This window comes from Endocarpon pusillum (genome assembly GCF_000464535.1).
Source record: "Endocarpon pusillum Z07020 unplaced genomic scaffold C734253, whole genome shotgun sequence".
Lineage (NCBI taxonomy): Eukaryota > Fungi > Ascomycota > Eurotiomycetes > Verrucariales > Verrucariaceae > Endocarpon > Endocarpon pusillum.
This window is the reverse complement of record NW_006913602.1, coordinates 273,398-286,527: the sequence shown is the minus strand read 5'-3', so window position 1 is coordinate 286,527 and position 13,130 is coordinate 273,398. Positions and strand designations below refer to the sequence as shown.

At 49.2% G+C, this 13,130-nt stretch overlaps 4 protein-coding genes across 4 annotated transcripts; 2 read left to right on the top strand and 2 right to left on the bottom strand.

Annotated features, from left to right (window-relative positions):
- Positions 1 to 879: 879 nt before the first annotated feature.
- Positions 880 to 1,510, bottom strand: EPUS_00097 (Histone H3; the record flags this gene model as incomplete). Its single annotated transcript, XM_007789127.1, has 3 exons — positions 880 to 1,157; positions 1,209 to 1,316; positions 1,486 to 1,510. 3 exons carry the CDS (start codon positions 1,508 to 1,510, stop codon positions 880 to 882), a joined length of 411 nt encoding a protein of 136 aa, XP_007787317.1.
- Positions 1,511 to 2,313: 803 nt separating this feature from the next.
- EPUS_00096 (Histone H4) lies at positions 2,314 to 2,684 on the top strand (the record flags this gene model as incomplete). The annotated part of the gene is made up of 2 exons (XM_007789126.1): positions 2,314 to 2,547; positions 2,607 to 2,684. The coding sequence occupies 2 exons, from the start codon at positions 2,314 to 2,316 to the stop codon at positions 2,682 to 2,684; spliced, it is 312 nt and encodes a 103-aa protein (XP_007787316.1).
- A 1,441-nt stretch (positions 2,685 to 4,125) lies between these two features.
- EPUS_00095 (uncharacterized protein) lies at positions 4,126 to 5,538 on the bottom strand (the record flags this gene model as incomplete). The annotated part of the gene is made up of 1 exon (XM_007789125.1): positions 4,126 to 5,538. The coding sequence occupies one exon, from the start codon at positions 5,536 to 5,538 to the stop codon at positions 4,126 to 4,128; it is 1,413 nt and encodes a 470-aa protein (XP_007787315.1).
- Positions 5,539 to 9,407: 3,869 nt separating this feature from the next.
- EPUS_00094 (uncharacterized protein) lies at positions 9,408 to 11,420 on the top strand (the record flags this gene model as incomplete). Its single annotated transcript, XM_007789124.1, has 1 exon — positions 9,408 to 11,420. One exon carries the CDS (start codon positions 9,408 to 9,410, stop codon positions 11,418 to 11,420), a length of 2,013 nt encoding a protein of 670 aa, XP_007787314.1.
- Positions 11,421 to 13,130: the final 1,710 nt, after the last annotated feature.

Sequence of the window (13,130 nt, the reverse complement as noted above, 5' to 3'; positions counted from 1 at the left end):
AGGAGTGATAGACTGGCGATGGGGACAGAGTGGCTACACATCATTTAAGATGCATCTTTGCGAACTGTCATGTGCAACACAACCCCATCCGCAACAGAAATTTGATATGGAATCCAGCCCCTAAACTATTGCTACTGGGGAAGTGTTGCGCATGTCAATTGGGTACGTTATTAGTACTTTGGCTTGAGGTCTTCATCGTGTTACTTGAAAGTGGTAGAAGAAAGGTTACGGATAAATGGATGGTGCATGCAGCACACTCTACAGCGTAACTTACATGCTTAACCATGGCATCATCGTCGTGGAGACTTCGGCTGTGCATGGGTTCGATGAAGAACCATAGTCTCCCAGACATTTAAACCGCAAAGTACACCATTAGAAAGTTCAAGCCGGAGGGCATCTTGAATCTTGAACGTTGACTTTCGTGCTGAATCCACACTGATCGAAAGGGCGGAGTATATTGGAAATTATTGAAACAAGGGTGCAGTAGGATGGGAAGCACGGGTGCCTCAAGGGCTTTGCGACTGAGACATTATGGGTGCTTGCACTGGGCCCTAGAGATCACGTACTAATGAGAAAGATGCTATTGAACAAAGACGTGATTGTATTCAGCGTCTAAAAATCAAGCAGCAGGCCTGTCCTGCACCCAGATCAGAGTCATGTCTGGTAATGTACACCGCAAGGACGCCAATTCCCTGCCGTAAAGCCATTGAGTTTGATGAGCTAAAGCTAAAGCATTGAGAGAAACCATTCCATCGCCGTGTGAGAATCATGAGCACCCAACCGTCCCCAGTAATGATCATCCAGACCTTCCCATGTGCCTGTTGCTTGCAGTTGAGTTCATGTCGAGAGAGTCGATAACCATGTGAAAGCCAACATCATCTAAGATCGTTCACCACGCAGGCGGCGAGCGAGCTGGATGTCTTTGCTCTGGATGGTGACACGCTTGGCATGAATGGCGCACAAGTTGGTATCCTCGAAGAGCGAGACGAGGTAAGCCTCAACGGACTCTTGCAGAGCACCGATGGCAGATGACTGGAAACGCAAGTCTGACTTGAAGTCTTGAGCAATCTCACGGACCAAGCGTTGGAACGGAAGCTTTCGGATCAGAAGCTCGGTAGATTTCTGGTAGCGACGGATTTCCCGGAGAGCGACGGTACCTTTGAAACGGTTAGTTGCAAGCTTGGAGACGAGCCTTCGGATGATCTTACCAGGCTTGTATCTGTGGGGCTTCTTGACACCACCGGTGGAGGGAGCGGACTTGCGAGCGGCCTTTGAGGCGAGCTGCTTGCGAGGGGCCTTGCCACCAGTTGATTTACCTGTAGATATGCAAGTCAGTCTCGTGGAACGAAAGTGCAATGAGGTGTTGGGTGAAATTCAGTTGAGGTTCAGCGGTGTCGCAGGTATTGGTCAATAAAAACCAAGGCGCGCGACCGTGAAACAGGACTGACGGCAGCGACGATGAGGTTCAAAGTGATGATTACTTACGGGCAGTTTGCTTGGTACGAGCCATTGCGAATGACTGTGATGAAGATGATGAAGTTGTTGTTGTTGTTGTTGAGAATGGAGATGGTTGGTTGGTGGAGATGGCGATAGTGGATGGTTGTAAATGGAAAGGTTGAAAGTGGGCGGTAGGAGGATATTTGTAGTGGCTGGCACGGGCTGTTGGTTGATCTGGCAGGTTGCAGGGCACCTTGTGACTGGACTTGATTTAGCGTTGTTTTACTTGTGCAAAAAGCGTCTGGAAATCAGATCAAAATAAGCCCTGATTTTGCACCGCCAATTTGCACTGCAACGAACATCAAAATCTTGCCAAGGATCGAGAAGCGGCTAGTGTCGTCTGCAACGGGAGGCTCTGATACAGCCAATCATAATCTACGATCCTTGACGCTGCAGCACCATGATCTCGAAGAACAGTAGATAGAATCAGCTACCTAGAACAGTAGCATTTTGCTTCAATGACTCATACTGTGGTTTAATGCTAGTCTAATCTTTGATCCGCGTGGTTGCAGTGAATCATTGCGTTTAAATTGTGCAGTTTGTGTATTCAGCTGGTTTCTGCCAGATCAGATCAAGGTTAAGCTCATTACACTGTGATTGGCCCGGTCGGTGCTAGCGCAGTTGATCCAGATGGGACTCGCTCCCTGACACAAATACCTCGCACCACTACTTCAACCCGCCAACTTATCCTCCATCCAGAATTAGTATCATCCACTACCTCCAAGTCTCACCACACTCCATCCATCTCCGACGTCAACTCCATATCAAACTACTTCTAGCTCTTTACCCTTCTCTCAAACACAACCTTCCATCAACATGACTGGACGCGGCAAAGGTGGCAAGGGCCTCGGCAAGGGTGGTGCGAAGCGACACCGCAAGATCTTGCGAGACAACATCCAAGGTATCACCAAGCCAGCCATTCGACGTCTCGCTCGCCGTGGTGGTGTCAAGCGTATCTCAGCCATGATCTACGAAGAGACCCGTGGTGTTCTCAAGACCTTCCTTGAGGGTGTCATCCGTGACGCTGTCACCTACACTGAACACGCAAAGGTAAACATTGCCGTTATCTTTCGATACCCTTTGAGATCAATGACTCACATGGTCTGCAGAGAAAAACTGTCACATCCCTCGACGTTGTCTACGCCCTGAAGCGACAAGGCCGAACCCTCTACGGTTTCGGTGGCTAAGCACCCACCTGTGTCCCGTCACAACACGCCTGTGCTTCACACCCTCTTACGACCTCAACCTATCCTACTGAGCTCGGCCATCCGTCGACAATGGTCTTTGTCTTTTCTTGCAATCTGGAGTGGAAGGATGGATGGTGGGCATGGGAATGGATCGATGCTCTCTGCTTTTTGAACATCATCAATCATGTTTGTTTATGGTTTATTATTGCTGGTGGGCAATCAACATTGTACCATATCCGCTAGGCGAGGCTGGGTTCTGCACCTTGCACGATGCAATCAATGAAATGACTTGAAGCCAAGCTATTGTCTTCGTTCCTGCTTCCCTCGTGTGACCGACTGTTGGTTGTTTACCACGGTTGTTCCGTCGGCGCGTCCTGTCCAGGCGTGACAGCCATGTTGTGCGTTCCCCCCACATCAGCGTTTTTACTACGTGCTTCAATGGAAAAATGCAATTCGCCAGCTGCCACCTTCCCGGCACCATTAGCTCTTCATGGGAAGGCCCAGCAGCACATGTTTACAGCCATATCATTGCAAATTTCCAGGGTAGAATGTGTCACCGAAAATAAGAAATGCCCGCCATTGAGAGTAGCTTTCCCATGCTGGTCCACCCGAGAGGAAGAGAGGTTGTGGCTGTCATACCGCACGCTTGTTGTCTTTCCACGATAACGAAGTTTACTGTCTCGAGTCATGATAAATTCGCTCATATGTCTATTGTGACACGGCTCCAATTCAAATACTAGACGCTCTATCTCTGGGCGTGCTGTCTTCATCAACAATGCCGTGGTAACTACATGATAAGATGAACTCTAGGCGTGGGTTGGGAAGTACACCCAGTAGCACGCAGTGCAGAACAAGGCGTGTACAACCATGGCCGTATGAGGAAAGTAGGGGTGGTCATTCTTGCTGGCAATTATTGGGACTTGTTTTGGGGGGGGGGATTGCTGTAGGCTTGTAAGACGATGGTGTTGCTCAGGGGGTCGCGAGATGCCACGGTCTGAGATCTGAGGGACGAAGAGTTACTGATTACCTGGAGCGTTCTTAGTACTTAGATGAGGAATTGGTGCTAGCTGTAGGAAGGTACCCACGCGCATCTGTTTGCAATGGCCCTGGGTAGCAGGGCGTTTGGTACGTCCCTCACCTTTGAAATAAATATTTAATTCATAACGCTCGGCCACAAAACCCAAACCCCAAACCCACCATCAACAACACACCCATCAGAGATGCACGGCACATATCGGTGCACTAGGAGTTGCATTGCAGACCTATTGTCTGAGTTGCTGGGACTCGAAGTTGTTCGTGATCTGACCGTGTACAAATTACAGCCGGTTGGATGAAAAACCCCAAGCCTGTTGACGTATATGGTTGCCATGAATGCAAGGTTTATATAGGACCAGGGTTGAGTATGAATATATCGTAAAGTCATACCATCGTCGTTTTGGATCTATACTGCCCAGGTTTTCCAGACCTCATCCTCTTGTAATCGCGCTAGATCATCAGCCTGCAACCTAATAATGACCTCTATAACATCCTGCCCACCCCCACTGTGTTGAGTTCTTCTCCTTGGCAGAATTATACAGAGACCATCGAATTCCGCATACGACACCCTAACCAGACCTGGCCGTCCCAAGTACTCGCCAAAATCGGCCTCGTAAGTATTGAGATTCGCCCAGCTGGTAATACTTAGATCTGGACCGTGGTAGAAATTCCAGCCTGGGAACAGGCTTCTTATGTCTTCCAGCTGATCGACGATCCCCACAACTTCACCTACATGCCGACTTGAAATCCGGTCTGACGATGTAGATGCCGCCACGGCTTCGAAAACCTCGATCATTTCCCTGGGGGGGATGGCACCTGAGATTTCTTGGGTGGCTGCGCAAGATGTGACCTTGTTAACCTGTAGTTCCGTGAGGGCGTACATGTTAACGTTGCTTAGATAGTTCTTGTTGGCGAAGCCAGCCCCAAGGCGTTGACGCCCGTTGACGGCCATCCCGAGCCGGCTCTTCTGGATGGCATTGGTGCCAGCACGCGCACAACGAACTCGAGTGATGCACGACCACAGCAAAGAGCTTACAATCATGTTCGTTGTAAGAAAAGGCATCGAGCCTGTCAAAGTTTGCTTGGTTGCCTCAATCTTCTCAAGGGTTACTATCAGTAACTTTGACGTACAGGCTGGAAATTGGCTTGGCATGGAGGGAGGAGTCATGGTGTATTCTGGGTGATTGGCGAGAAGTGATTTCAGATCAGTATCCACGTCCTGATGATGGAGCTCCTTGCCAGAGTCCAAGGCTTGGCGAAGTCGAGGCTCTCTGTAGAGTGGTTCATCTGGGTCCAAGAGCGTCGCTGAGGCTCTCTGGACACCCTTCGTATTCTGAGCAATCAAATCCAACAAGTCGCCGAAACCGACCCCGTCCATGACGTTGTGATGGACGGCAATACTTAGGAAGATTCCTCCTTCAAGTTCTCCCACGCTTGCAGCTAGTACTGGATTCTTCTTACCCGGGGTGGAATGATCACTCGCACTCCTGACGGGACAGAGGTCATCCTTGAAGGTCGAAAGCGAAATTCCACGCGATATCATGACCTCGTAGGATAGATCAAGCCGAACCTTGTGAGAAACTTCCGGGGTAGGAAGATTATCCGACCAGGCAACGGCGAGGTGGCCTCTCTGATTTGCTGGTTGATATACATATCCCTTAAGATAACTTATATGCGCGCAGGTCTTTCCCAATCCCCTCTTAAAGGCATCGATGGCCAAGCTGGCTGTATATGTCTTAAAAATGAGAAAGATCCGAGTGTAAACACGGGGCATCAATTGGTCTAAGGGAGAAAGCAAGACATCGTGATGACCGGACATTTCAATACCGCTTTTAGGTATGGGGGAATTCAGACACGGGGAGATGAGATGGAGAGATAGCCTGGGAGAAACTACATCTGGGGGCAAAGACAGAAGCTTAGAACGCGAAAAGAAATGCCCCTCTTAACGATCGCGACCAGCAACTTGCCCTGACATCGTTCCATAGTCTGGCCAATATGGTCAACAACCACACCGCCCCCTTGAGCAATGGCTTTCTAACCTCTGTGCCTTATTGGGTTTTAAATATGCCCAGTATGCCGCAGGAGGGGAATCAGAGGGTGAAGAAGTGAGTCAGGAAAGGGGCTACATGGGGTCCGGAGGTCCAACAATCCCCCCCGCGGTTTTACTTAATTCTTAAACCATACCTTAATTCCTCATCAACACTACACAAATAGCCATATTCTTCACCTTCCCAATAGTACAGGTTGCTACAGATCGTGACCACAGTGGATCATCCACCTCGAATACAAGATATAGGAGCTCTTCGTCGACATCGCTGTTTGGGACATATTGGCAGCATGTTTGGTGTGGTTATAAATATCCATGCGGCCTCAAGCACCAGTTGAACCACCTTTCAGTAATGCAAGGCATGTATTTGGTACAAAGGAGATGGCATACATCACTTGAGAACATTTAATCTTGACGATGATAGATACAATATCTTGCTCCGCAGCGTATCCCGTAACGTCGGCGAGATAACTAGCACGGAAGAGCTCATCAGCAAGTCTACACTATTGTGTAGATACATGACTGAGAGCTGGGAGAAGTCATAGTCGGGATGCCAGAAACATTTACCCACCAGCAACACCAGCCCAAAGACATGGTATGCCACGAGGAAGAGGGGACACAGACGTTGCAACAGGCACGTAGGGATCGGGAAACGCCATATTTGGAAACCATACCCATGCTCTTCGAAGCGTACAGCGCTCGTCGCACGCTCCTATACCCAGGCGGTGGAAAAAGGAAAGGGCAGCCCACAAGATATCGGCTAGAACAGACACCGGTAGGAGGAGGAGCACCAAAGGAAAAAACCACTCAAACACATTTGGAGACTTCAGATATCTGTAGTCAATGAGGATGCCTGCCAGCTCGAACAGTCACGAGGCCAAACCGGAGAAAGATCCCGCAGCTCAACCTACAGGTGCTCGCTTTCTACTGGTAATTATACCATGTTAGTGCACCCCTCACAGATGGAACCGCAAGCACACCTAGATTCCTGGTACGCATGTCAGCTACCCACAGAAGGCCTGCATCTACGAAGTGGAAGTGCCCCAGGAGCAAGACACAACTGCGCCGACCGGCCGGAAAAGCTCTTCCCCGGTTACATGCATTGATAGGTAATCATTCTCGTGATGCGATACTTGTCCGGGTGAATGGCAACAAGGGATTAGCTGATTCATCAAGTAACATGATAATGTTCACTGGAGTAGTGCTATTCTTGCATAAAATACCTCACGCTGGACTTACTCGGGTATGGCCGAAATAGGAAGGTGAACATGAGGTGTTAGTTGTTCCTCTACCAGGCGGCTACCTTTGTTGCGTCTATTTTCATATCTCAGCTTTGTAGCACATGGCAAATCGGTTGCTAAGGCCATAGCTCCAAACTAGTAAGTAGCAGAGATTTCATGGCAAGAGAACAAATTAGGAACGATCAGGACGATAGAATCCCTAAAAATACAATGCCAAGTAAGCAGAGGCTTTCGTTAGGAAGATCTCGTTGCTCCTAACCATCTGTGAGGTGCTTGTACTATCTCAACAACAACAAAACCCACCGCACGGAACCGTCCGATGGAACCGTCCGAGCGAACCCAGCCCCGAGCATTTGCCATAACACAAGGGACACATCAACCACTCCACCAAAAGAACAGCGCTAATGGGTTTTTCGAACCACACTTAGTTGATGTATCCTTCCCGACAACGATTGCCGCGAGACGCCAAATCTCAGCTGAACATGCTATGTACAGTGGATTTGTGTCGCAGTCAGTTAGATAGAGTACATTGGGCAGCTAGTGTATTTGTCAATGCACGAATGGTCTGACATGTGAAACCACTTACCTGAGATTGGATGGTTGATAGTACTGCAAGCCTGCGAAGTGACCTAGTCCAAGTCGGCCAAGTCAAGTCGGCCAAGCCAATAAATGCTGAGAGTCATATCCGGATAAATTTTGAATATCCATAACCAGGCATGGGTTTCTTGACAAATCAATTGTGAGAACCAGGGAAAATGTAACTGTCGTATGCCGGGAAGATGCCGGGAAGATTGCCGAGATGTCTGGGCGGATACATTTGGCTGGATCCTGGATAGCGGCAGATGTATCTAGACAAGCGCATAACCGGAATGGGAAAAACTATGCTTCCGCATCAATGCACAGCCTCATCGATCTAAACTTTCTATCCTCCCCGAGTGGCCTGTCCTCATTTAGCCGGAATTTGTACCTGCATCCCAGTGGAAACTTGATCTAGATGAACCTTAACGAGGCTGCGCAAGAACGCTAGTTACCATTACAAGCAAGCTTAATCCGTCTATCAATTAGGTGTCTGGAATCACTTGTCGAAGGTAGCTGATGGGTTCAGCAGCCTAAGCCAAAATTGTCGCCTTCCGCGCAGGACAAACTTGACCAGATGACTACTGTAGTGCGTATCGACTTGATTCATCATCGCGGCCAGCGCCGTAGAGCGTGTGAGTAACAGGGGCTTTGACAAGTGTGTACTATGTGAGAGTCACCGACGGGTGTTAAGCACGGTAATTATGGAGTGTTGACAGGACAGGGCAGGTCACATGGTTGAGCATGAAGACTACTAGCTAAACAATCAACAGCATAGGCTCCGATTGCCGAAAGGTTTACTTAAGTCCGGTATGACCGACCACCAATCATGCAAGTTGGGTCTGAACTCTTTATATCATATCATCTGATGCAAAGAGCTTTCTGTAATGAACGAATGCCAAGGCTCCAATCCGGAGACAGCCGCATGGGCTGGATCTGTGGCTGAGTAGTGGATGAGAATGATGCGCTTAGAGAAAGAAGCCTAGGAACGGTTCTCGCTGATGGCTTATTTTTGGGTAGGCTCTTTGGTGCAACGTGAAAAAATTATTGCATAGCTACCGTAACGCTGGGAGGATGGAAAGAGAAATTGGGTCCAGGGCTGATGGCTGGGATATGCAACGTGGTACTACGTACTAGTATTACGTGGGGTGGGATGTGGCCCACTGCTGCAGGCATCAACCAACGAAATAGCGATCCGTCTCAACCGCGAATGTCTAAGGTTTTAGGCCCGTTACATGGCATATCGACCTCGGCCTATGCGCGAAGCTTGGGCTGTTCTAGAAGAAAGAAGTGCATCGGTTAGCCGAATCCCTGTTGGTTGGTAAAAGCCACAGCCGGAGCCTACCCCCTTTTTGGGGAGGACAAGGCCCATCAGAGCTGGCACCACTGCAAACCCTTGCACGAGACGTAATTCGACGTCATTTGCAAACAGGGTCCAATGTCGCTTTTCATTCAAAGAGTTCAATACTTTCCAGCATTAACAGTAGGCCCTGCACACTGCAATATCGAAGCAGAAAGTACTCGAGTATGTTGTGTTTCCGTGCCTAAACGGGGCTTAAGAGTATAATCAAGTGACTATCTACAAATTTCCCGCCGAGGCCCGGGTCAACGCGTCATTAGTCATTCTTTGACTCTCTTCGACTGCTTTCCACGTTCCCGGACTCATTCATGTCATCAGCCCTCCACTTCGCCGAGCTTAATTTCTAGTCCATTCATACCATCGCATTGCATATTTCAACTCGCTGTTCGCCACCCGCCTTCTATTCGTAACCACAATTACCATAGCAGTCTTAACGCGACCAACATACAATCCTACCACTAATAATGCTTCTGCACTACCCTCAGCAATACGACCACCACGTGTTACCCACTCATTATCAATCATACGATACATCTTCGAATCTTCCTCTTCGCGTGTCGAATCTGCCTCTCTCTACCTCCGTTCATCATCCACAGCGACCTCTGCAGTCCGCAGAATATTCGATGCCGGCGTCCCAACGGTCATCGAATCCGACTGTTCGCATCCATCAATCAACTCCTCCACCTAGAAGCGGATCGCAATCGAACGATAATCAGTCGATGTTGGCGCAGGGCGCTTACCTGGGCAGTGGTTGGGAAAGCGAAGGATTTCCAAGCAGTGGTTACCTCGATACTCCACCGCGAAAGAGTGGCAAATATCACAAAAGGCTTTCATCTGCGTCTTCGATCAATACAACGGGTCCACCTTCACCACACGACCATACGTCGCCCTTTTGCCAGATTGCCAATAGTGATTCGTCACACTTTTCGCCTCTGGAAAACTTTGACTGCCTGCCAACGCCACACCAAAATCACTTCCCCAAGTCGCTGCCTACCCCAGTCGGCACCCCTACATCCAATAACTTCATGCCGCCAGGCTACCAAAATGTCGCGGCTTCGCAAGACAATCACAAATACGCGAATTCGGCAATGCGAAGGATACATTCGACCAGTGGTGATGAGGACGCTGCTTTGTTTGCATACTCTGGACCGCAGTCGGTATCCAGTATGAGTCATGATTCACCAGCCACACCGCATACAAATTACGATCCAGAGTACGACGAGAAGAATTTTGGTCGAGGTGAGAACGACCACACTAGAATCAACAGGTGGATGGACGAGTACTTATTTCTTGATGCAGGCTATCCTCACTCAGCAGCCTTCAGCCAGGCTATGCAGGATGTATTCCCAGACCAACCCTACAACACACCTACCTCTCAGACCTTCTCTCAGCAATCACAGCCGAACATGCCGCACTCCAGCAGTCACTTATCTCCCTACCGAAACATGAATGTCTTTGCCAGCCGATTGCAGGCAGCGAATCAAGACCACATGACTCAGCGGACAAGCTCTCCGGTGATGTCGGTTACCAGGGAGCGGTCACCGTTTAAGCCTTACAATCAGATGCAGGAGCTGAGCAATGAAGCGCAGCCTCAAAATTTGATGACGGCAATGACGCAGGCTATGGTGGAACAATCTCGAGCGACGAGTGCGCCAAAATCGGTTTCGCCGAAAGAGCTGATGCTTGAGGATCCGGACATGGACGAGCCTGATAGCACACCACTCTTCCCGGCGGAATTCGATCAGTCTTCAAACGTCACGAGTGGCAGACCTGATGCAAATGTGCCTGTCTTTTCCGACCAGAGTGGCGTGTACGACCGACAGTCATACTCTGCGGCTGCGGCTCCGGCTCAGGTACCACAACAATATCCGTTTGTGCGGGATAGGCGACGACAGCCAACTAACCTGCAAAATGATGGCGATCAAGTTCCGGAATTCCCCGCTCACATGGTGTCAATGGAAACCACTGTTGAGGAAGGGCCATCCGAACCTTCGTCGAGCCAGCAATCGAGCCACCAACCACCGACGCAACGAATTGCAAGACCTGCTGACACGTCATCGGACTCTGGTACCTACACATGCACTTATCATGGATGCACGCTTCGATTCGAGACTCCTGCTAAGCTACAAAGGCATAAGCGTGAAGCGCACCGGCAGACTTCGCCGACCGCCGGGCCCGCTTCTGCACCCGCCGGACCTGCCAATCTCGGGCTCCGCAACTCTCAAGCTGGACCACACAAGTGCGATCGGACAAATCCATCAACCGGAAAACCGTGCAACTCTATCTTTTCTCGTCCATACGATCTTACGCGTCATGAGGACACTATACATAACGCGCGAAAGCAGAAAGTACGATGTCATCTATGCACCGAGGAGAAGACGTTCTCAAGAAATGATGCCTTGACCAGGCACATGAGGGTCGTGCACCCTGATGTCGATTGGCCTGGCAAGACAAGGAGAGGAAAGGGAAGGGATTGATCCATTGGGTTTTTACAGGCTTTGGCTTTCACATCTTGCTTATATCATGCTTTTTAGCAAGCGATTCTTACATTCTGTTGCACACGAGCCAAAAAAATCTCTTCTTAACGACTACTGTCTGCGAATTGCTTCAAGTTTTCTTTTGTTCAAAGCCCACTTCTCATACTCTAGCATAATGTTGACGAACTTTACGGGATGGCGTGAGCACCAGGAATATTTGCTGGTTAGCCCAAGATCTGCATGGTTACGTCGCTCACCAACGGACGTTGAGCTGGTACATTTCATTTGTTTTTAGTTCGTCGTGATGTGGTCACGTTGTCATACGTTTTTTTGATTGCATTCCTGCATCCTTCTTGTTGGGGGGATCTGAGGGCAACCAACATTTCCCTGGCGCTTACCTGTACTATAATTGGGCCAGGGTGGTGATGTGTGTCCTCCATAATAAATAGACATGTACTTAGTTTCAACACGAAAATAAATTAGACGGTGACTGAACATCTGACGCGTCCCCCCGCGGGATAATTGATTTCAAGAAGAGCCCGTTATTCGGACAATATGCCGCTTTTACGGCATTTCCCACCTTGGGATGGGATGATGCTAAGATTACGTAGTATGTTTTTTCCGGTTGCGATTTCGGCTTGGCGGATGGGGGGGAAATATTCGATCGAAATATTTACTCCGTGTTCATGCGGGGGATTTTCCTAACCCCATTCTTGTTAACTCCAAACTACGTACACATTCAAGGGAATTTTTGGGCCATTTTCGAAATGATCGTCATGAACTACGTAGTAGGTTTGTCTTTTTCTCTCTGTGATGTATTCCATCCCACGTTGATTCTTTTGCCGCGCTGGGCTCCCTCCCCTGTCTCTTTTCCTTCCAGTATTGAGTTCGTTGTTCTTGCCGATTGATTCTCCTAAGTTGCAGACAGGAGGCACACTTCCTCGGTCAGATTTTCGTGCGGTCCGGCTGTCTTCTGACCAGCGATCAATTTTCGTGCAAGTTCAGGCGGTAAACTAGCCTAACTAGGTAATCGGCATTTGTGCCCGTCTTTTGGTAAGGAAGGCCGTGGTATTGTTGTTGGATTGAGATGGTCAGTACTACGTAGCATTATGCCTCTTGGATCACGTCGTTTCTGCATCTTGGTACGCCAAGGAACCCGTTCATCTGGCTGTCTGTCGGGAGTTTGTCAGCAGGATGGCGGATCATATGGCCTTTCAATTGATTAATCCTCTACCGATTTTTGGAGCTTTTGGTATGCGCTCGTCGTGTGACGCCGTCTTAGTCAGTGGGAGGGAAGCTAGGTGGCTTGAAGGAGGGCCCAGAGGATTTCGGTGGGGGGCTGTTATGGATTCTCGAGGTCAGAAGGGGGGGGAGGGGGGAACAAGAATGCTCGGAAACTGTGGCGCCTTGTACATGCCAACGAATAAATGCGTACTATATGCAATCCATTCTGGTGTGGACTGCATGAGGTACATGATGTGTGGCATCAAAGGCCGGCTTCCCGTGGTACAATATGTCGAACGCAGAGCCTGGAGGAGCTTTGTTCGCATAAGCTCCTCAGAATTAGGATTGGTCGGAGTGCCCGATATCCGAAACATTCCGCAAACATTCAAAAGGTCAATTGAACGGATACAACATAATTATGCACGGTGCCTAACACCTAGCTAGAATCATTAGTAATATATAGCTCTCGTAAAATTATGAATGACT